General features: G+C 42.6%; 1 protein-coding gene across 1 annotated transcript in view; it reads right to left on the bottom strand.

Moving 5' to 3' along the window:
• syne1b (spectrin repeat containing, nuclear envelope 1b) overlaps positions 1–21,556 on the bottom strand; it is an 80,846-nt gene that overhangs the window by 32,170 nt on the left and 27,120 nt on the right. Inside the window, exons 35-77 of the mRNA XM_028565788.1 lie at positions 21,325–21,512; positions 21,016–21,139; positions 20,721–20,887; positions 20,074–20,227; positions 19,307–19,932; positions 18,907–19,086; positions 18,274–18,424; positions 17,968–18,126; positions 17,265–17,447; positions 17,005–17,106; positions 16,658–16,861; positions 16,285–16,492; positions 15,766–15,878; positions 15,368–15,573; positions 15,135–15,284; positions 14,679–14,970; positions 14,374–14,546; positions 13,931–14,240; positions 13,487–13,651; positions 12,879–13,235; positions 12,611–12,747; positions 12,262–12,439; positions 11,552–11,734; positions 11,274–11,417; positions 10,565–10,720; positions 10,059–10,223; positions 9,788–9,960; positions 9,392–9,545; positions 9,067–9,210; positions 8,555–8,719; positions 8,155–8,472; positions 7,758–7,913; positions 6,888–7,058; positions 6,347–6,673; positions 6,095–6,247; positions 5,751–5,918; positions 5,418–5,594; positions 5,129–5,275; positions 4,903–5,028; positions 4,305–4,481; positions 3,738–4,003; positions 1,206–3,366; positions 636–973 (exon numbers count right to left, since the gene is read on the bottom strand). Coding sequence (XP_028421589.1) covers positions 636–973; positions 1,206–3,366; positions 3,738–4,003; positions 4,305–4,481; positions 4,903–5,028; positions 5,129–5,275; positions 5,418–5,594; positions 5,751–5,918; positions 6,095–6,247; positions 6,347–6,673; positions 6,888–7,058; positions 7,758–7,913; positions 8,155–8,472; positions 8,555–8,719; positions 9,067–9,210; positions 9,392–9,545; positions 9,788–9,960; positions 10,059–10,223; positions 10,565–10,720; positions 11,274–11,417; positions 11,552–11,734; positions 12,262–12,439; positions 12,611–12,747; positions 12,879–13,235; positions 13,487–13,651; positions 13,931–14,240; positions 14,374–14,546; positions 14,679–14,970; positions 15,135–15,284; positions 15,368–15,573; positions 15,766–15,878; positions 16,285–16,492; positions 16,658–16,861; positions 17,005–17,106; positions 17,265–17,447; positions 17,968–18,126; positions 18,274–18,424; positions 18,907–19,086; positions 19,307–19,932; positions 20,074–20,227; positions 20,721–20,887; positions 21,016–21,139; positions 21,325–21,512 — 10,496 coding nt within the window. The remainder of the gene's footprint in view (positions 1–635; positions 974–1,205; positions 3,367–3,737; positions 4,004–4,304; positions 4,482–4,902; positions 5,029–5,128; positions 5,276–5,417; positions 5,595–5,750; positions 5,919–6,094; positions 6,248–6,346; positions 6,674–6,887; positions 7,059–7,757; positions 7,914–8,154; positions 8,473–8,554; positions 8,720–9,066; positions 9,211–9,391; positions 9,546–9,787; positions 9,961–10,058; positions 10,224–10,564; positions 10,721–11,273; positions 11,418–11,551; positions 11,735–12,261; positions 12,440–12,610; positions 12,748–12,878; positions 13,236–13,486; positions 13,652–13,930; positions 14,241–14,373; positions 14,547–14,678; positions 14,971–15,134; positions 15,285–15,367; positions 15,574–15,765; positions 15,879–16,284; positions 16,493–16,657; positions 16,862–17,004; positions 17,107–17,264; positions 17,448–17,967; positions 18,127–18,273; positions 18,425–18,906; positions 19,087–19,306; positions 19,933–20,073; positions 20,228–20,720; positions 20,888–21,015; positions 21,140–21,324; positions 21,513–21,556) is intronic.

Below are 21,556 nucleotides of genomic sequence, written 5' to 3'. Positions count from 1 at the left end.
ACCAAATGTTCTGTATTGTCATGGTAAATTACATTTGCACTAGGGGTGGGAATCCCTGGGTACAGTACCTAACAATATGATACCCGATACATGGCTCACAGTACCGATAATATCACGATACAGCAATGCTGCCATAATCAATATATTACTAGACAATCCTATAATGATACATCACGATATCGGTCTAACTATGAATACCAAATACCTGTGAAAAGGTAAAGTGCAGGTTTTCTCTCTTTAAATGACTGCAATTCCAAACTGTTAGAAAACAGTACAATTCTGCAGCAAAAGTTTTTCACCCAGTAAATTAAAATTATAACTATAAAGCAATTATAAGAAAAATATTATTAAAAAAACATTTCTTTATAAAAAGGCAAATAAAAATGCAAATTTAGTGCTAAACCAACCTGTGTATGTAAAACCTGTATACATTTTATGCTCATACGTTTTAGAATGACACATGACTCGTTTTTGTGTCGATCTGGACACAAGCTCATTATTTTATTAAGTAAAATATCAATATTTGGCAACAGCGTATCGATTCTCGTATCGCACAAAGAAGGACAATGATATATTGCCATATCACTATTTTGTCCCAACCCTGACATGCACCATCATTTTCTTGTTCTCGCTACCTTTGAAGGACATCCTGGTGACACTGGAGCTGATCTCGGACCTCCACGCCTCTCTGCTTGGCCGACTCCACGCTCACACAGAGCTGCTCTTTAGCTATGGGGTTGACCAGGTTCTCCAGCTGAGGCAGCAGGGCCTGCAGCTCCTGCAAATGGATAAGGAACTCCTGCTCTGTGGCCATGATGTCTCCCTGCTGACGGAGACACTCCTCATAGTTCTCCACGTCAACGCCCAGGCTAGCTTGCTGCAGGAAGGACACCGCATCCTCCAGCCATTCACAGGCTGACTGCATCCTGAAGTGGTACTTCTGGCACAACCCCAGGGCGTCCTCCAGAGTGATCTTTACACAAAAGCAATGAAAAAAAAAGAATCATCTTTTTAATATTTAGGTATAAAAATACAGATTCTGCCATGAATGCACTTATTTTAATGCTTCACAACAAATGACAAATCAAATATTGTATATGGGCATTAAGGTAACCATAACAAACAGCATTACAGATAAAGCATTTCACTAAAATGAATGCATGATTACCATGTTTTATAGAATACTGAATGTAATATTATCCCACCTGTTTGGAGCACAGTGCTTTCTGAACATCTGCCTGCAGCTTGGCCATTTCTTCTAGGCTTGTGTCTACGTGGGCTGGGACAAGCTCATTTGCGCTGATATACTCCTGTTTCTCCCTGCTACTAAGAGCAGCCACTATTCTCAGTTTCGATTGCACTTCCTCCTGCATGATTTGCTGCTTTCTGATCTCCTCCTGCACCTTCTCCACCCTCACATCAACAATCACAGCACAGCCCAAGTCATCCCTGACCTGCTGCAGCCAGTCCAGGGTCCTTTTCATCTCTGTCTCAAAGTCTTTACTTTGGACAAACCTGGTCTCACACTCTTCAATCAGATCCCCTACTGCGGCCTGCAGAGATCGCAGCTCGTCTTGCCACAGAACCACTTGCTCCTTGGAGGCATCATGGGCTGCTTGATCCACGCGGGGTGCAAGAGTGTCCATCTGCTCCATGAGCCTTGACAAGTGAGAGTTGGCACTCTGGAGACTCCCTGCCAGAGTGTGGTAGTTCTTCAGCCTCTCCTCAGCTGACTGCGTCTCTGCATTCACTTTTACTAGCTGCTCTTTTGTGGCCTTTAACTCAGAGTCAACCTGCATAGCCATTGCCTTGTGGTCCTCAAAGGATTCCAAGGTTTCATCCAGATGCTCTACTTTCTGTTCAACCAACCTCTTTAGGCCGTTGTACAGGCTCACGAGCAGGGTCATTTCCTCTGGGCGCCATGGTTGACCTGTGCTACGAAATCCCTCCTTCTTCTGGTTCAGTTCACTCACAGCTACACCGAGGTTGCTCAGGTCTGCCTGGATCGCTTTGTAATCACTCTGCAAACTGACAACCTCTTCTGTTTGCAGCCCTACAGGCTGTGTGCCCAGACTATTGAACTGTTCCTCAAGCTCTTTCAGGGCTTTATGAGTGACGTCTATGAAGGAGGTGTACTCATTCCTCGTGAGAATGGCCTGCTGGATTTTCTCCTGTTTTTCTTTGGCTAGTGCTAATATGCTATTATATTGCTGGGGGAGCGTGTTGAGTTTTTCATCCAAATAGCAGTGGTCTACTTCATTCAGACTGGACAATATTTCCTGGCCAGCTCTTTGTACAATTAGGAGAAGATTCTCATATTCAATGGCCTGCTCGACTATCTGTTGATACTTTTGTAGTTGCGCTTCCAATTCAGCGTCTCCAACCATCAGATTGATTTCTGGGAACGTAACTATATCAGCTTGTTTTATCCACAGGCATATTTTCTCTAAATCAGTCTTGAAATACTTTCTTGAAACCAGTACTTTTTCCAGCTCCTGAAGTTTCTGGCCACACCTATGTAATGTTTTATCAAAGATGTTTTGTAACTCCTGCAACTTTGTGAGAATCTCATTCCTTTCTTCATCGCTGGCATCCCTCATCAGGTCCCTCCCCTGAGACCACAAGGAGGTCAGCTCGCTCTGATAGGCTTTCAGGCTGCTTTGGATGTTCCTGCATGTTCTGACCTGCTTGGCCAGGTCATCAGGTAACAAGGCAATGTACTCCTCTGCCTGGGCCTTCTTCTCATTCTGCTGGACCCAGGAAATGGACTGACTCACAGCCATCAGGAACTGTGTTCTCTCAGTGAAAGCCTTGCTGAGGTGTTTTCTGCGCTGCACAACCTTCACACTCAGAGATTCCACCTCATTTTGAGTGTCGACAATCAGCTGTTGGAGACGTTGCCGTTCACTGAGGCCCAGCCGGGCCAGCACCCGGTCAGAATCGCCCATGGCTTGTGCCAGCAGAAGCTGCTTGGCTTCCAACTCACTGCAGATGCTCAGGTGGTCAAACAGGAAGCTCTGAGCCAGCTCTGGAGGAGGACTCATTTTCATGGCCTCAGACAGGGCAGGCTGCTGCTCCTCTGCCCAGTCCCGAGCCTCTTTCAGACGGGCCTCCACTTGGCCCATATCTTCCAGGGTTACCACAGAGTCCTGGATTTTCCTCTCAATTAGGTTTTGCATCTGAGACCATCGCTGTTCAAAGTGGCTGATCTGCTCTTTTACCAGCTCCTTGTCATCCAAGTTCAAATGTTGGATGACTTTTTGTTTCTGTTCCTTAAGGTCCTCAATTGTGGCTTTTTGTTCTTCCAGAGTTACTGCAAGCTTCCGTAATGCCTCCAAATGCTGAGATGAACTTTCAGCATCCGTTCTGTAACACAAAAAAAAAAGAATTACACAAGTGTTATGTGGAGGATATGACAATGTAAACAGTATATGTTTTGATCTAGAGAACTGAAATACGAAGTCTGTGAATAATGTTTAAAATTAATTCCCAAGGTGATTGAAATGATGGCTTTGAGCTCAGACTTGTGTAATGGTCCTACACAGAGATCCACTATCCCTGATCCCTGAATTTTGTAGAAAGAGCCATGACAAAGAAATTGACAATAGACAGCACAACTGGCATTTTCTTGCAGCCTAAAACAAAACGTTTCGGCTTTGGTCCTGTCAGGTTAATAGAATCAAAGCACAGCAGCATGTGTTGACTAATTTGAATGTTTTCTTGATGTACAAACACACCTGGCCAGATTGTCCCACTCTTTGGACACCTGTTCAAACAGCGCCTCTACTGCAGTGATACAGTCATGGTATTCTTTAGACCTCTGCAGGTCCTTCTCTCTCTGGCTCTGCAGCTTGTTGGCCTGGTGACAGAGCTCAAGCCAGGAATGGCCCAGATGGTCAAGCTCTGCATGTTCTGGAGAGTCCTGGCCACCAGTCAATCTGCTCACAGTCTCTGTCATCATGGTCAGGATACTCTGTTTAGACTGCAGTTGCTGGCTGCATTCCTGTGTGACAAGCAATATAGTGATAGGTAACCCTTAATACATCCAATAGTAAGCAGTCCTCTCTTTAATCCTTACACAACCCAAGCCAAAATGTTGGATTAGATAACAATAACAAAATCACATGTTGTCTCATGTTCAGAGTCACTGTACTGTATAGTTAGAGGTAAAAAACAAACGTGTAGACAAACAGTATTTCTTCATTTTAATAAGCAAGCAAAATAAATTTGATGAGGAGGATTAAGGAAGAGTTCCCCTTTGTGTGCCTTGTCAATGAATGAATGGCTATGATACTGTTCCCTACCTTGGCTTGAGACAGCATGTTTTGAGCGATCTTGGTCTCCAGCTCCGCAGGCCTTCTGGAGAGGCTGAGGAGCTGCTGCTCCATATCCTGGAACAGGCTGCTCAGATCTTGCTTCTGTTCCTTAATCTCCCTCCAGCCCTCTGAGAGCTCCTGGGCACTGGACATTCTTTCCTCTATCTGCAAAAACACATTTACACCTTCCTACAGTCAATATTTGCAGAATTGTATATTGTGAAAAAGCCCACATTCTATACCACTCATGATATATTGTTACATTTTATATATATATATATATATATATATATATATATACACACACACACACGCACATAATTTATTAATATGGAGAAAAAATAGTATATATCAATATAATATGTACTCGCCATAGCATGGCTTATATCTAGCATGCATTGGACTGTGTGCCAGCATACAGTATTTCATGAAACTTTGTAATGTGTTGACATAGCACCAAGAACTTTTATTTTAATGTTATTACAGTCAGTGTTTATGAGTCATTATTATGCTGCACGCATCATCCTACGTTCATAAAATATGTCTTTTATGTAGTACAATTGACAAGGAAGTAACAAATACTGACCGTGAGTTTGACCTGCTGGACCAGAGCAGCTGTCACTCTCACAGCATCATCAGACAGGTCGCACACAGAACAAACTAGGTCCAGATACGTGCTGGCCTGTTCCTGAAGGGCCCTGTAGTGCTTCACCTGTGTGAGCAAAAGTAATTAATTAAAATAAATTATAGAAAAATAACTTATCGCCACCATTGCTTTCAAAGAGTAGGCACAATTGCACTGTGTCAGTTACCTGCTTCAGTGCTTCCTGCAGACCAGACGGTCCCTGATCGTTGAGCTGAAGCTCCTCCTGCACTGTGGAGAGCCAGGTTTGGCTCTGCTGGAGAGTGTCCTGATGGTTCACGTGTTTCTGCAGCTCCCGGTCCAGACTCTGGTACACCTGTTGAACCAGGTGAGGTAAGACCTTAACTAACTTTATGTCATAAGAAAACAAATCTGAAAATGATCAAATGGAGAGGTTTCCTAGTTTGAAGAAAATTAAGAAGATAAAATATCTATAGTTGCAGTGCTGTATTACTCACACGTTGGGAAGTGCTGCAAATGGCAGAGTAGCTATCTCTGGTTCCCTGTTGGTGAGCCTGGACTTGTTGACTTATCTTAGCTTGAACTTGGTCTGTACAGCTGGCTATGAGACCTTCTCCTTTCTGCTTTAAGCTGGTGAGACGCTCCTCAAAACTGGCAATCTCCTCCATTATTGCCTTAAAAAAGAACGGTTAGGAATTTCAAAATACATGTTACCAAAAGTAATCCATGTAATTGTAAACCAACAGTATTTTGAAGTCATGTAATGATGTAAACTGAACATCTAATGTTACAGTATAAGAAAAACTTTAGGACAGTATGGTCAAGGTTACCTTGTGTCGTGCAAGATGCTGAGTGGCCATCTCCATACCACTGGTCTGCATGGAGTCTGAGGTGACCAGTCTGTTGGACATCTGTAAGAGCCACTTCTCAACCTCTTGCAATTCACTGTTGTAATCCTCGTGCTCCTTCACCCACTCCACAAGGTTCTGGACCTGTGTCTGAAACACAACACACAGCCAATCTCAGAAATTCATGTAGACGTATGACATGTAATTGTTAAATTAAAAAGTAAAATTGTTCTTAACAGATTTCTCATGTGAGCTGCCATCCAATGCTGCCTCCCGAAATTAAACCTTAGCAGAAACAGCATATAATTTAGTAGTAGTGCACATACCTTAGCTGCTAAGCAGAGATCTTGGTAATCAGCCTGCAGCTTTTTCATGTTGTCACTTATAGTGGGGTCGTGGACTGTGTCGAGCAGGGCCTCTCCTTTCTCAAAGACAGATTTCACAGTTGATTCATGAGACTGCACTGTCTGCTGGATGGTCTGCATATATAAAAAGAGAGTAAAATATTGTAGATAAAAATCTTTACGTTTATTTTCACTGTATTTCAAAGAGAATTAGATTAAGCAGTGTTAAGTTACCTTGTACTTTGCTAGCTGAGCCTTCTTCTGATAGAGTTCAGCTTTAGGTTCTACACTTGATGCTAAAAGGTTCTTGGTCTCTATCACCCACTGGGCCTGGGACTTGTATTTATCCATAAAGTCTTTAGAGAGTGAGATACATTTCTCAAGGGAGCTATGCTCTGTTCGCAGAGCTTCCATCAACTCCTTTAGTTGGAGGAGGCGGCTGTCCACCTCCTCCTTCAGCTGCTCTGCTTCAGGCTCCTCCAAGAATGCCATGGATCGCTCTGTCTTCTCCCTCATTGTCTTCAGGTAAGAGTGACCCTGCTCCATGTCTGCCTGAAGAGCCTGAAAGGTACATGGGATAGTGTTGTTAAGTTCCTAACAGATATCACATTTCTGAGTCTGATAGTAATTTCCACTGATAACATATGTCTTAAAAAATCAGCAACAGTTTGGTCAGGCTAGAGTAGTTATGTACACTTATGTTGGAGTCACATGTTGTGAATGGTCTTTACAGAGCAGTCAATAAAATACAGAAGGTCTATGTTAAAGAGTCTACCTCTAGTTTTTTCATCTTTCTGTCCATAGCAAAGCGGTCCACTACATCAACACTGATAGCCACAGTGCTGAAGTTTTTCTGAGCTGTGCTGAGCCAATCTGAGAAGGTGTTGAACACACACTGAGCCTCTTCAATGCAAGACACCTCCTCCTGGAGCTGTTTGATTGTCTCCTGCAATATAAAGGAAGGGGGAAGGGGGGTGGGGGATGGAATGATGAGAGAATTATTGTTGATTGAGGGGGATAAGTAGGTCAGAAGTTGCAAAGAAACTCATGCACACTGTCTAACTTTCAAAAAAACTTCATCTTGCATATGGATGAAGGAAATTTTTTTGCAACTTTTGAAAGTTTTTCCAAAAAATAAAATGTCTTAACATGAATCAAACATATTATTAGCAAATATACATTTTTATTTGTGAAAACACATTGATGATAGGCTTACTGGCCAATACTGTAGGTTAGTTAGTAGGGGTGGGAATCACCAGAGGTGACACCTATTAGTTAGTCTCTAAGGTAGCCATCCACAGATACAGTTAATCCTAAGGATTCACTGTGCCACATGTATGTTTAACATTAAAAGATGATTTATAAAATCATACCAACAATTTTTTATAGATTAGTTTTCTATGAACTAAAAAGGTATGTAAAGGCTATAGGCTTTTATTGTAAGCCAGTTTAATATGCAACTAAAATATGTAGGGGGTCCCCGCTCCCTCTCTCTCTAGATAAGGGGTCCTTGGATTAAAAAACGTTGAAGACCCCTGATAGAATAGGTATAACAATATATATACCTATTCTATATAGGTACGTATATATAATATTCACAACTATGTATTACTGTGATACTGTGCGGTGTTCAAAAAGATGTTACCAGTAAATGCAGAAGAAGGACGTGGTAGCGGGCTGTAATCTGGGTGGCTCTGGAACTGATCCGGCTGCTTATATGGGTCTCATCCAGAACCTGCTGAGCCAAGAGACTGAGGCCCTCCATCTCCTCTTGATAAACCAGCACTTCCTCCTGCCAGCTCTGACCAAAAAAGGACCATTAAAGATGCCTGAACCATACGTAAATGTTGCTTCCAATTCAATTTTAACTTGTTGCAAGATTCTCCCTTTGATTCTCATGTGACTGAAATTACCTGCCCTGATTTAAAATGTGTTATTGTCGGAGCAACTAAAACAGCATTGAGCACTATGCATAATTATGCAGATGTGTACAACAGTGCAAACATGTCATTGTGCATAACTTCTGTGCATGTAACACTAACCTTTATTAGCTGGAGTTGAGCGTCTTTGGTGGCACAGTCAGACCGCCGGTGGCTACGCAGTTGTGCTTTGGTCTCCATGCCCTTTAGCCAGCTGTCAAGACGCTGAAACTTCTGCTCCATCTGCCGGAGTTTGGCCAGAGCACTGTTGAGCTGAGCCCGGGTGTCGGCCAGCCGCCCCTGGTACAACTTCCACTCCTGCTGCAGAGTCTCCAGCGCCCGGTCTTCGATCTGAGGCAGGCCCCAGGAAATGACCAGCTCTCGACTGACCAGCAGGGTGTTTAGCAAAGCCTGGCCCTCTGTACAGTGCAGCTGCAGTTCCTGTAGTTACATAGATGTGGTTGAGCATCTTTCGCTCTCTAAACTTTTAGACAATATATTAACTGAATAGAAATTTTCAGACCTGTAGCTTTTGCAGAGTCTCCTCCAGCATATCAACATCACCCTCCAGTTGGGTGTAGCAGCCAAGCTTCTCTTGTTCTTGCTCCAGCCAATCCTCAAATAGTTGGAGGCCCCGCTGATACTCCTGGTGGGCTTTCACCAGCTCCTCTGCACTGCCTACTGCCCTCTGAGGACACAATGAAGATAAGGATTCAGAGTCATAATGTAAGAGCTAATTGGTTACTTACTTTGACAACATGTTCGTTGATAGGCAGCCATTGCTTTGAATTGTTTACACTTTACACTCAAACTGTGTTTTCAGGAGTGTGTTTAACAATAGCAATATAACTTAGCAAAATTACAATAGGTAATTATAAGAAGCAATTAAATAAAATCTTGTAGAGATTGTATATTCTTTTGTAAATCTCTGTTGGAAATCACATACAGCTACCCAAAAATCAACTGTATCTAAAGCTAAAATATATTTCAACTAAGATTCACTGTTTGGCACTGTGCACATTCTGCTTTCATTACCATGGCATTCTCTTTGATAGTGTTATAGCGCTCTTGCAGATCTTGGAGCTCCAGTTGTGTGACATAGTTATCAGCGATACTGGCACTCTTTGCAGTGATGGTGTCCAGCAGGGTGCTGTGGCTGAGCACTTCCTCATGCAACAACTGAAAAAACAGGGGTACACTATCAATCAACTGTGCATGTTTATCATTCACTCATTTTCACAACTTGTAATATCTAAGGTTTAAAATTCCAAAGTATTCTGCATTTGTAAGTTTATATGAACTTAACTACATCATATTTATGCCTTTATAGTATACAGCATGACTGAGAAGATTGCAGTACCTTGGCTTTGCTCAGATTAGCAGTTTTGTCTCTCATCTCTGGGCACTGTTTATCAGTGGGGTAAAGACTCTCCTCCACACGCTCTACCCATGCCACAAACTGGCGTACATCCTCCTGGTAACTGGTCCACTGGGACAGGGAACCCTCCAGCTGACTGCCGATTTTTAAGAGTACAACAAAGTTAGACAATTGTGCAGTAGTTGTAGTTGTAGTAATAGTAGCAATACAAGACTTGGCAAAAAATAGTAGCAGCAGCATTGAGACGCTGTGTACACTTTGTGCTTTTTATAGTTACAAGTTTAGGAAAAACCTTTTGCAGACACTACTGTTGCTGTGAAGCTACAAAAAGGCAGTTTGAAACACATTCTTAAGTATTGCTTGTGGTAGAGAATTAACCTTTTGCATTGGATTGAGGCGGAGAGCAGGGCATCCCAGGAATCTTTTAGGTCCTGTATTTGTTTTTGGAGTACAGGCACTCCCTCAGCTGAGGTGTTTCTCTGAACCGACTCTCCTTTTGTGATCAGCATCTTCAGCTGGATCTCCTTCTCTTGACGAGCAGTCAGCAGGGCCTGGTGCAACAATGACACATGGGCATTAAATACACCCCTATAATGGCTTCTCACAGTATTAACTCCAGATTCTAAAAACTACCTGTGACTTTTAATACCTCCAGCTTGATCATCCTGCTATCAAGAACATTTTTGTCAGAAGTGGGGGCGCAGTAAGTCTGCAGCATGTGGCTGGTGTCAGCCACCCAGTTCTGCAGCTCCTTCAACCCTTGGGAGAAAAGCTGGTGCTCAGTGGCTATTCGGTCAATCCTTGATGTCTTTTCCTGCAGATCCACATAACAGCACACAACCAGAAAATTATCCCCTATAGGATTTAGAATCGGAATCCACAGCAGGCTCAACCTGATAATTGCACATGCACAATCAGATGACTAAAAGACATAATGGAAATTAGCATGTATATTCTATTCTCTGTATAAGCCTTACAGTAACAAAAAAAAGAAAGAAATTAGTATTTAGTGGTGGTGATTTAGTACATTTACTGTGTATCACTGTAAAATAATGTTAAGTCAGAGCTCGATCCAGTCTAGTGCCTCTGTCTCCTCTCGAACTCCACCCCCAGAAAAGCCCCAGTGCACAAGCAGAGTGGAAGGCATTACTGTACCTTGGTCAGGTTGGTTAAAGCTAGGTACTGAGCAGAGAGCTGCGAGACACGGTGCACAAAACCCTTGCCGGCCGCGTGTTCATCCCACAGCAGCTGGGCCTTCTCTTTCAGCTTGTTCAGCTGAATCTTGTGAGAGGCTAACTCCTCAAGCACAGACTGGAAGAGCACAAGCAGGTTATTTACGAGGCATGCAGGCTGACACACAAATATAAGAAAATCAGTCACAGACTGAGGGGTTAGAGATGGCAACATGGCAACATGGCAACATGGCAAAAAGAAAAGATGAGACATTTGGCAAATGTTAATGTTGGTAAAGCTCTCGGTGGTCATGACGTACAATGAAGAAATCTTAAATTGCTGGTAGACAGTCATAAACAATTAATACATTCTAAAAGCAATTATTTTATAGATGAAGCATTAGAGTATTAATTGATATGCTAGACACTGTTAAGAGGACATATGAGAGTAGCAAAGCAGAAAGATGGCAGTCATTCAAAAAGTAAGCAACTGGCAGTTAGTATAAGGTGTTGGCAGTGCTTCCTAAAAGAATAATAGCAATGCTAAAACACAGTTACATAGCTGGAATGGTGAGTTTCTGTAAATGACCAGAATAGTCGAGTTGGCTCTCAAACACAGATGGTTGTTGTTGCACTTGAACATGAGTGGTCCTGAACAAGAGGGGTGTTCCAAGCTCAGTGGAAATTAGCACCTGTAGCTTGTGAAGCTCTTGCTTCTTGGCTGTAAGATCATGGAGCCTTGTGCAGCTCTGGTGTACAGCCAGCTCTGTGGCGTTCAGGCACTCCTGAAGAGGCTCGGCACTTGCCTCAAAATCTTTCATCTGAGACAAAACGTTCTGAAACACACAAGACAATATAAAGAGACTATTTTGATGTTTCCTTGACTTAAAATGTATTAAGATACCTTTTTTTCTTTTTTCTTTTTTATAACAGCCCCCTATTGGTGAGAAGGTACATTTTTGGTGCTTACTTGTAGACTTGTCTCTCTGTTGTGCAGGTTGGTCATCATGTTTTTCCAGTCCTCTCTGGCAGTGTTCATTTTAGCCCGAACTGCGTCAACTTTGTCCTTAGCTGCGGTACTACAGACGAGCTCCCCGTTCACAACCACAGCATTGAGCTTTGACTGACCTTGATCCCTGTCATTTAGAAACTCCTGAGGAGAGAAGCAGATAGGAGATGACAGCTCAAGCATGTAGTGACACTCTTCACCTTCAGTTCATTCAGGACACAAATGTAAAGGTAACCTTTCATTGTAACCAAATGCATTTTAGTGTGGCAGTATGGCTTTGCTCATGTGATGCTCTGGAACAAATTGTATTCTGACAGAACCTGAGATACACATTTATTGAACATGAACACATGTAAAAGACATTCAAAATCCATGGAAGACTAAATGCTAGAACAGGAAAAGACTGGGGAGGTGGATAAGTTACATTGAATAGGCAGCAATATAGCAGTGAGGATGCAGATATCAGTGTTATGACTTAATCCCTGTGTTACTGTGCGTGTGCCTGTCTGCCTGAGGCAGGAAGTTATTTAGTTACAGTTATATCATGTAATGAAAACACACCAACAAATTGTTGGTGCCTGAGTTGGTTCCCTCATTGGTAATCACATTTTTAATTATGGCAGTGCAATAGTGACTGAATGTTCCATGGCATTTGACTTTGAGTGCTGTACCTGAATCTTCTGCAAGCTAGATGAGGCTTCATTGAGATTCTGAGGTACGTCAAAGCACTTGGCCGTGTTGATCTTGGCATTGACCAACCATTGCTGGAACTCTCTGAAGACTGAGCGGTACCCTTGTTCCAGCAGTTTCTCTTTGCTCTGGCACTCCCTGGATGCTTGGAGACTGAGACTAGAAACAAGTCAGGTATCATTGTTTATCAAGTTAGAGATCCAAACATTTTTGTAAGTTCTTTGGTCTCAGGCTTGTTGGTTCTTGTTGGTTTGACCATAGGTTGTTGAGGCATTTAATCTAACAGTGTGACCTGTGATCCTGTGTAAATCATATTTACACTTTTCTCACCTGTTGTATTCCTTAATGAGAGCAGACACTCTCTCAGATTGTGTGCCCATGTCCCTGGAGAATCGGCACAGATCATTGAGTTGAGTCTTCAGACTATCAGACACGGGCTCAGCTTTGACAAGCTCCTCCAAAGTGTCCTGGGTAGAAAACAAACAACCAACCACTGATCAACATTAGCATTTCATATGAATTAGTCATCTACTCCTATCACTGCTTGTTTCCAATTATTGGCAGTTTATTATTGGAACTAAACTAAGCCGAGACCTACCTTTGCTATCTGCCAGCCTTTAACAGCCTCCTCTCCTTCATTTTTTTTCTCTGCTTGAGCCAACTGCAGACGCCAGTCCTTAAGCTGACGGCTGAAGTCGTGCAGGTCCTGCTCCAGCTGTGCTGACAGGCTGCTGAACTCTTGTTCAGAGCTGGCTATCTGGGAGAGGGCAGTCTCCAGACTAGCCCGTGTCTGCAGTGCACCACGTTCCCACTGGTCCCATGATGAAAAGAGGGCTGCTTCCTCTCGCTCCATAGCCTCATAGCCCCCTGAGCCAGTGTGATCTCTTGACACTGCCCCACATCTTTGAACCCGGTTCAGTCTCTCTCTGCCTCGCTGCTTAGACTCAAGCAACTCCTGGAAAGGCCAAAAGGGATCACAATTGTCATCTCTGTCAAATAAATAAATAGTTATGAGTAAAGTAACTCCCAAGAGCCAGCTGAACTGGTTTGAAGAGCTGATAAAGATGCATCCCAGGTGCCTCCTGGTGGAGGTATTCAGGTAACATTGATTGGGAGAAGATCCTGGGTGTAAATATAAAACGCTTTGGAGGACAAAACATCTTTCAGCTGGAGGTGACCAGGAGGCAGATAGAGATTTTTTCTCACCTGCACCTTGGAGAGCTTTCTTTTAATGGAGACTGAGTCTCCTGACAGGTCTGACCAGCGCTGGAGTTCCTCTTTTGCTGAAATCAGCCAGTCATTGAAGTCTCTCACAGCATCAAGATACTGCTCATGCTCAGACACAATGCTTTGCATTGACTGCACTTTACCCTTTGTGGAAGAAAAAGACAATGTAAAGATTAAATACCAGATATGGATGAGGGACTGTTGCAACATGATTTATGAAATAGAATTAGCATTTCCAGAGCAGGGAAAGTGGGCTGCCAGTTTGCAACCTTGAAAGTTTGTGTGTTCAATCACAGTTAAAGTGAATTTAATATACTGACATTCTATCTCATATTGCTTAATGTAACTAGTCTCTCAATTTTGGCAATGATGTGGCCACTTAGACCACCTTGCAACAAAAGCTTGTGCCTGTATTTAGATCACCTTGACAACAGCTGAGATATCAGCAAAATGTGCATTAAGCTCCGCCCTCGACTCTGGTCCAAATGTCTGGTCGGCAGTTTTTTCGTGCATCTCCACTGCTTTGTCTGTTAGGCGTGACAGTGCTGCCGCATGAGCGTCCACATCAGCCTGGATGGCCCTGAGGCGCTCCAGCAAAGCCGACTTCTCTTTGAGGCCTGGCTGCTGAGGCAGAGTCATCCCCACCTCCTGCTCCACTGACTCCATCCACTGCTCCAGTTGGCTTTTACTGTCCTGATAGCTGGTCCACTGGGCCACTGTCCACTCCAGACGACTATGGACAATAATAACATTTTATAAGAAAATGAAGCAGTGCATTTACCCTCAACTATGAACTATGTCAGTGGGTGTTATCAGCACTCTGCCTGACTGTTCTCCCAGGGTGCAGAAGATGACACATTGCCTACCTGTGGCAACTCATGGAAGTCATCAACATATTGGCCCAGGCATCCTTCAGGCTCTGTAGCTGTGAACAAATGGCCTCCTGCCCCTCCATTCTGTTGTGCTTCAGGACGTGTTCTCCTTTTCCTACGGTCATGTTGAGCTTCACCTCACCTTCACCCTTCATTAGCAGGATATCCTGCATGTATAAAAGCAAGAAAAAGCTATTGGCAAATTAAGACATACTTTATTAATCCTGCAAGGGGAAATTACTTAATTTGTCCAGAAAATAAAAAAACAATACTTATGGTTCAGGACATTATTCACTGACCTGTACAAGACCTAGTCTTTTCTCCAGAGTCTCTTTATTGCCAAATGTGCTGTTGAGAGACGCAAGGCGCTCCTGGGCTCCGTTAAGCCAGGCCCAGGTAGTCTGCAATGTCTCTTCAAAGGCCTGTTGCTCCTGTAAAGTGAGCTGGCAGCTGTGCAGCCTCTCCCTCCCACGCCTCAGTAAGGCCTGGTGCTGTGACTGCAGCTGAGCTGACACTCTTGTCTCACTACCATCGCCTCGCCCGCCTTCATTCAGTGCTTGACCCTCTTGACACAGGCGCTCAAATGAATCCCTGCATGGAAAGGATTAAAATGTAATTAAGCTATAAAGAGTACTTCGATCTTTGATTTGGGACAAGTATTAGGGATCCTTTTGGAGACATTCGGAGACAATGAAAACAAATTAAATGTAAATTTTCTTTTCTTCGTAAATACAGACTTGAAGCAGATTCAGCACCTTTCTTTGAGCACTTCCTGCTGATATTCCTCCACCTGCTCGAGCACAGCCTTTTCAGGACCACGCTGCTTGGCTTCAAGCAGATCTGTGGTCATCCTCTTTTCCATGTGCTCCAACCACCACCTGAGCTTCTTAAGGCGACCCTCAAACCTACAAGGAATTTACAATACAATGTTAAATAAATGGTTGGCTTACAAAGTGCTTTACAGACCTGGTTTGTGTGAGTCTCCTACCCCTTCATGAGTGATGCACTGTCTTCCAGGATCTGTTGGTTCTGTCTGCACTGCTCCACAAAACTGTCCCAGTCCTGCTGGATGGAGGAAAGGTGCTGCTGGACTTGCCCAGCGCTTGCTTTGGGAAGATGGAGTAGGAGCTTCTCTCCTTCCTCACAGACCTGAGTAAGACGTACTTCACCCTCCTCCACACGATCCATGGCGCCCTGACAGACAACCCACGTCACTTTTAGCTTTCTATTTGTAATTCTTGGCACATAGGATGTTTTTGAATAAGGGATTTTGGATATTCTTTCATTTCACCAGTTGTAAATAAGAGCACATTCAAAATTGTACTCTCATCCTCATCAAAGACTATCCTTTAGTGAACAGCTATTTCAGTAGAGTATCAGTTTTACCTTTAGTTTCTGTAGTTTGCGTTCCACAATTTGAGTGTCTCCAGATCTGTCAGAGCACTCTTTTACTATCTCCCTCTGTTCTGAAAGCCAACGATGGAACTCCTGAACTAGATCTGTGGAGGCAGGGGGAGAAAGATAATTAATATCTGGCGTAGCAAGAAATTAATAGGGGCTACAAAAAGTAAAGTATCTGGTCACAGAAACAGGAGGTAGTGCAATAGTTTTATGTATTGTGCTGTATTGTATTGTTTAGAACATTAGTATTACAATAGTGTGGCATGTAAGCTACCACATCAAGTGACCACTGAGTAACACTACACATTTTTCTTTTTAACATTTTTGGGGGCTTTTTTGCCTTTATTTAGTACAGCTGATGATTTTGACATGGAAGGGGGGGAGAGAGAGAGGACAACATGCAGCAAAGGGCTGCGGATCAGAGTCAAACTTTGCATACTGTATGGGGCGCACACACCAGGTGAGCTACACACTTTGTTCAGATTAGTTCTTTGGATTTCTTACCATTAAACTGCTGCTGAAGACAGTTCTGCAGTGATGCCAATGTTCTGGCAGAAATCTGGTTCACAGACTCATAAGTCTTGATGAGGTCAGTGAGAGCGGAACCCAAACCAGCCAGCTCCTCAGAGGGATATTTTCTACACAGGGTGTTGAGGCTCTCCCTCGTGGAGTCAATACTCCCCTGCTGATTATGCAACTCTTTCTGAAGGTCCTTTAAAACATGTTAAAAACAGAGTTTAGTTTATAAGCTACTTTCTTTGTATCCCAGACACTTATATTGAAATCCCCTTTTGTCATGTTTACAAAAGTACTTTGCATACATATTGAACCAAGCTTGATATTTTACTTTACAATATCATTGTTATTTAGGATGCACCTTCACTCTGCAGATGTCCTCAGGATCCGATCCAGTGGGAGAAGAAACAAGGGATTCCTCCATACTTTTTAGCCATGCAGACATCTGTGAGATGTAGTCTTCCAGCTGTCTCCTTTGAGAAGTGAAATCCATGAGGTTTCCCCTGGCCTGCTCATGTAGCTTCTGAACTGTGCTGATCTTTTTACGAAGGTCATTTTCCAGCACCTGATGAAAGTAGAATAAAGATTTGTGGGTGACACACATGCATGTAAAGGGGAGGACATCTGTTGGTCAATTAGCGCAAATGTAGTACCACTTGTGAAATACAGTACAACCAGAAAAATGTGATTATAAAAAATATTTAGTACCTGTAATTTAGCAGGGGTCTCTTGATTTTGACTGCACTTCTTCAGCTCTGATACTTTTCTCTGCAGGGTGTCAAGTTTCTGCTCCTTTTCGCCAATTTCTGCCTGTGGATGTATGAAATTAGAAAAATATGTATTACACCCCCTCTGAGTTGCTTTTCTTGGTTTTCTTTGGTAATCTGTGAGACACTATACCATACTTATCAGGTACCAAAGTAGGTATAACTAATTTATACCTGGTTTTACTATATCAGAACTCTTACCTGTAACATGGATAGCCTTGCCGACACCTTCTGACTGTCATTGAGGTTGTTCAAGCTCTCATTTAGTTCAATCACACAGCTGCTTGTCCAGCTGTCAGTGTCCTCGCTGATTTTACGCACATAATCCCACAGTATCAAACTCTGGTTCAGGCGATCAATGTTATCATCTATCTTCTCAGACACCTGAGAAGTGGATTAAGTCACAAATATTTACTCTCTGTAGTGTGTCTGGCACGGAGCTTTTATGTTTTGTATTAGGTTGCACTGTTAATGCAACAAATTATAGATCACAAAGCTCTAAATTTCAATTATGTTTTGTTTATTATTTTTTCTAGACAAATTCATGTAAATTGCACACATTTGTGTATTCTGATTCTGTGAGAAGTGAAAGAGCAAAAACTTTCAGGTCTTTTGAACTTCTGACCACAAAGGACAACATTATGTGGGGTAAACAGACAAGTGGTATTCTGTACTTGTGAGGACACACAATGCCTTATCAAATTTGGTATGAGGAGATGTAGCAAAAACCATGTTGGTTAAAATTTTAACTGTTAGTTGTTAAAGGATCAGGTTAGCAGTATTTCATATTGACAATGACAACAAATCCCCTAGCTTACTCTTCTGTGCCATAGCCCTCCATTGTTGTCCAAAAAAACTATAAAAAGCACATCAATGACATATCAAATCAACACATCAGACTTACATCCAGCCATTGATCAACAAGTGTCTCCATGTCCTTTTTCATCATTTGAGTGTTACACTCGGGGATCTTCTTCAGTTCAATCACCAGTTGTTTTCCTTTACTGGAAAACTGGTCCAGTTCATGTTGCTTGCTAGCCATCTCTACCTTCACTGCCTCATGCTACAGACGGAGTAAAAACAGCAAACCTTTACAGCATTCTATTTACTAATCATAAAGACAAAACCAAGAACTAAGATACTTTTTTTCTGGATTTGTACAATGAACAGTTTAATTACAAGAAAGTGAGATGATATCATTTGAACTGACCTTGGTTAGTGACCTCCTGGTTTCCTCATGGTCCTTTAAAACAGAGCTTATCTCAACCAGAGGTTCAGTGCTCTCAATAATGCTGCTGATGGAGGTTTTCAGGATTTGGTATTCTCGCATAAGCTCCACAAGGACATTGCACTGCTCCTGTCTGTCAAAGAGAGAGAGAAAGTGTATTACCCATGCAAGATTATGTACATTAACTGTAAATATAACATGCAATAAACATACAATAAATGCCAACAAACTCTCAGAGTGTTGGAAAGGTTTTTTTTTATTGCTTGAACCTTTCACGTCCCAGAAGTGATGTAATGTAGTAAGTACAATAAACTTTAAACAATCAACCATATAAGTCATTGTCACAATGTTTTTCTGCCCAAAAAGTGTGTGTGTTTTATAATGTAGTCCTTTAGTCAGTGTATGTGAGAGCAAAGTACTACACCAGAGAGTTCAAATCTCTAAAAAAAGAAAATGACTAACCATTGACTATTTCTCCCAGTAAGATGTGTTTTTGTTCTTTCTCAGTATTGATTAGCTTTTGTTTTGAGTAATGTTTCTTCTCTTTTACCCTGCACTTTCTGATAATGCAATATTTCCTGACTTTTTTTATTTCCTCTTCCACTCCCTCAGTACCTCTCTGTGATGAGCCTCTTGGTGTCCTCCCATGTGGTCTCCAGCAGGCTGATTTCCCTCAGTACCTCCCCAGCCAACTCTGCATCTCTCTGGGCCAGCTGGTTGCCCTTGTCCCTCAGCCACTGCTCCTCATGCTGGTGTGACTGTAGCTCATCCTCCAGCTGATTAAAGAACCTTAGCCTGACAAACAGAAGGACAATACGTTGCTGTTGCACACATTCTCATAAAAAGATGATGCAGTGCACATACATGTAGTTGCTGGTGCAGGACAAAAAATTAAATGTAGAAAGAAGGTAAAGTCCGCAACAGCTCAATGCTCTGAAAAATACTTACATATTTTTAAATTATAGTATTGAACCAATACAAATATTAATCTAATAACACTCTTATAATGCTTTACCTCTGTTGTAGCGCATGCAGGCTGGGCTCTTTAAAGCTCTGGTTGTCGGCTTTTTCTTCAATGTCCTCCACAGCTTTGAGCAGCTGTTCTTTACGCTGTCTAAATGACGTCCAGAGAGCCCCCAGGGCCTCTGCTTCACTCTGCTTAGTACCAAGCAAGTTCTTCACTGCATCCAGCTCAGAACTGAGTGAATCAGCCAGCATGCGGCATGACTTACGAGAACCCTCATCAGCACCGATGTGGAGATGGCTTTTGCAGAGGCTGCTGTCCAGATTGACGGCTAGAGTCTCGAGCTGGCTAATGTCTGGGACAATAGTGGCCAGCTCCTGCTGCAGCTCCTCTACTCTTCCGCGGTCCCAGCTCCCAGCACTCTCCACAGTCTGCTTCAGACCCCTCAACACCCCTGCAGCCACACTGTGGGTCTGCAGAAAAGCCTCAAGCCTTTCAAGGCACTCTAACTGGAGCTCAGCTATGTGCTGGGCCTCCAGGTAGGGCTGCAGACAGCTTTCTGCTTTGCTGCGGAGGAGCTGTACATCACTAGGGTCACAGAACTTACAGAGCTTCTCGGTCTGCTGCTCTAAACTCGAACTCACACTGGACTGCTTCTGTAACACCGCCTGGGTCTCCTGTAAAAGGCAATTGACAGAGGATCAGTTGTTGCTATTAAGCAAGATGCTATTTGTCGGCCAACTGACCATAAGTGGCCCTGGAAGGAGTAGCATCCTGCGTGCACAAAGGGATGAACAATCAATCTGTGTGGTTATTACCTTTACTTGTGTAGTGGCAGACTGCAGGTTGCTGATGTTGATTTGAGAAGCTGAGTGCAGATTTGAGAGCATGGTCTCACTCCACTGGGAGAATTTGAGCAGGGCCTGGTCAAACTGCTCCACCAGCGAGAGGTGGCTCTGAAGCTCTTTGATTCTGGGGGACAAAACAGCAGCATAGTGAGTCAAGACCTGCTTTAATCAGCATTTGTACTGTATACTTTTAAGTCACTCAAATATTTCACACTCTGATATTCCATCATTGTTACACTACATTTAACTGTATATGATTGATCTATGGTGTATTGTGCATACTGAATATCTGTAATAAACATAAACATTATATTGAATATGGTGTCTAAGAAAATCCAAAACGTAGACACAACATAGCCAGACTCTTTGACTGAGCAGACATAAGCATGTGCCACTGATATTTTAGAATAGCATCAAATTAACTGCATTTGTGGTTGCTGAAATACTTTAACATGACTTTGTATCTATATTTCAACACTTACTCACACCAATACAAAACATACACCACAGAAAAACCATTACTATTAATATAAATAGTATTAATAGTGTATGTGTGACCTGTAAAGAAAATAACAATAAAGAAAAAATATGATTTTTATTGTTTTAGATTTCCTTACCTTTGAGGGAGGACTTCATTTTGACCATACAATCTCTGCTGCAGGGTCTTCAGCTCGTCTTTAAGCTGCCTCACGCTGTCTTCTGGTGCAGTAGGACACAAAGATGTCCCCACAGATACCAGTTCAGCATAGGCAGGCGCAAGAGACTGGACCTCAGAGTGCAAGGCCTGCAAGAGAAACAAACCTTTCTTTAAAAAAAAACTATCACTCAAAATATTTTCTCTTTTTTACGTGTGTGTTATTTATTCATCATGTTGTGGGAGCAAAAGTCTGTTCACATGTGTATGTAGTGTACCTGCAAATCTTGTAGCTCTGTGTGGAGCTTGGCTTTATCAGCTGCCAGATACTGACTCTCCGGTTTGGATGCAGATTCACTTCTCTCCAAGCAGGAAACAAAGTTTGAATTTTGTTTCTCATACCTGAAACGCATCAATAGAAAAACTGGTGTCTTAGATTTATTTTTCAGTTTACACTGTTGGCTGTACTTTACTGCAAGTGGAGTGTTTACATAAGCATCAACTGAATAAGCCAGTTTTCCAATGTATCTATTAATATTGTTTTTATTCACATGATGTAAAAATCCCACATGTTAAATAGCTCATACTTTTGCCAAAGAGAAAGCAGGTTTTCCAAAGTGCTCTGTTTGTCCTTTGCCTTCTGTACGTTTTGGTCATAGCTGTTGTTGAGTTCTGTCACAGTTCTCTCTGCTTGCTCTTTGTCACTGAGTCTTCGGGCACCAGCTGACAGAGACAGCAAGGTCCCCTTCAGCTTCTCCTGATGCTGACAGACATCCTGAAGGACAAAAGCACAAGACAGTGACCCACACAGCATTATCT

Source organism: Perca flavescens, chromosome 20 (genome assembly GCF_004354835.1).
Source record: "Perca flavescens isolate YP-PL-M2 chromosome 20, PFLA_1.0, whole genome shotgun sequence".
In the NCBI taxonomy this organism is placed as follows: Eukaryota; Metazoa; Chordata; class Actinopteri; order Perciformes; family Percidae; genus Perca; species Perca flavescens.
The sequence above is the reverse complement of the archived record's forward strand: the minus strand, read 5'-3'. Positions and strand labels throughout refer to the sequence as shown.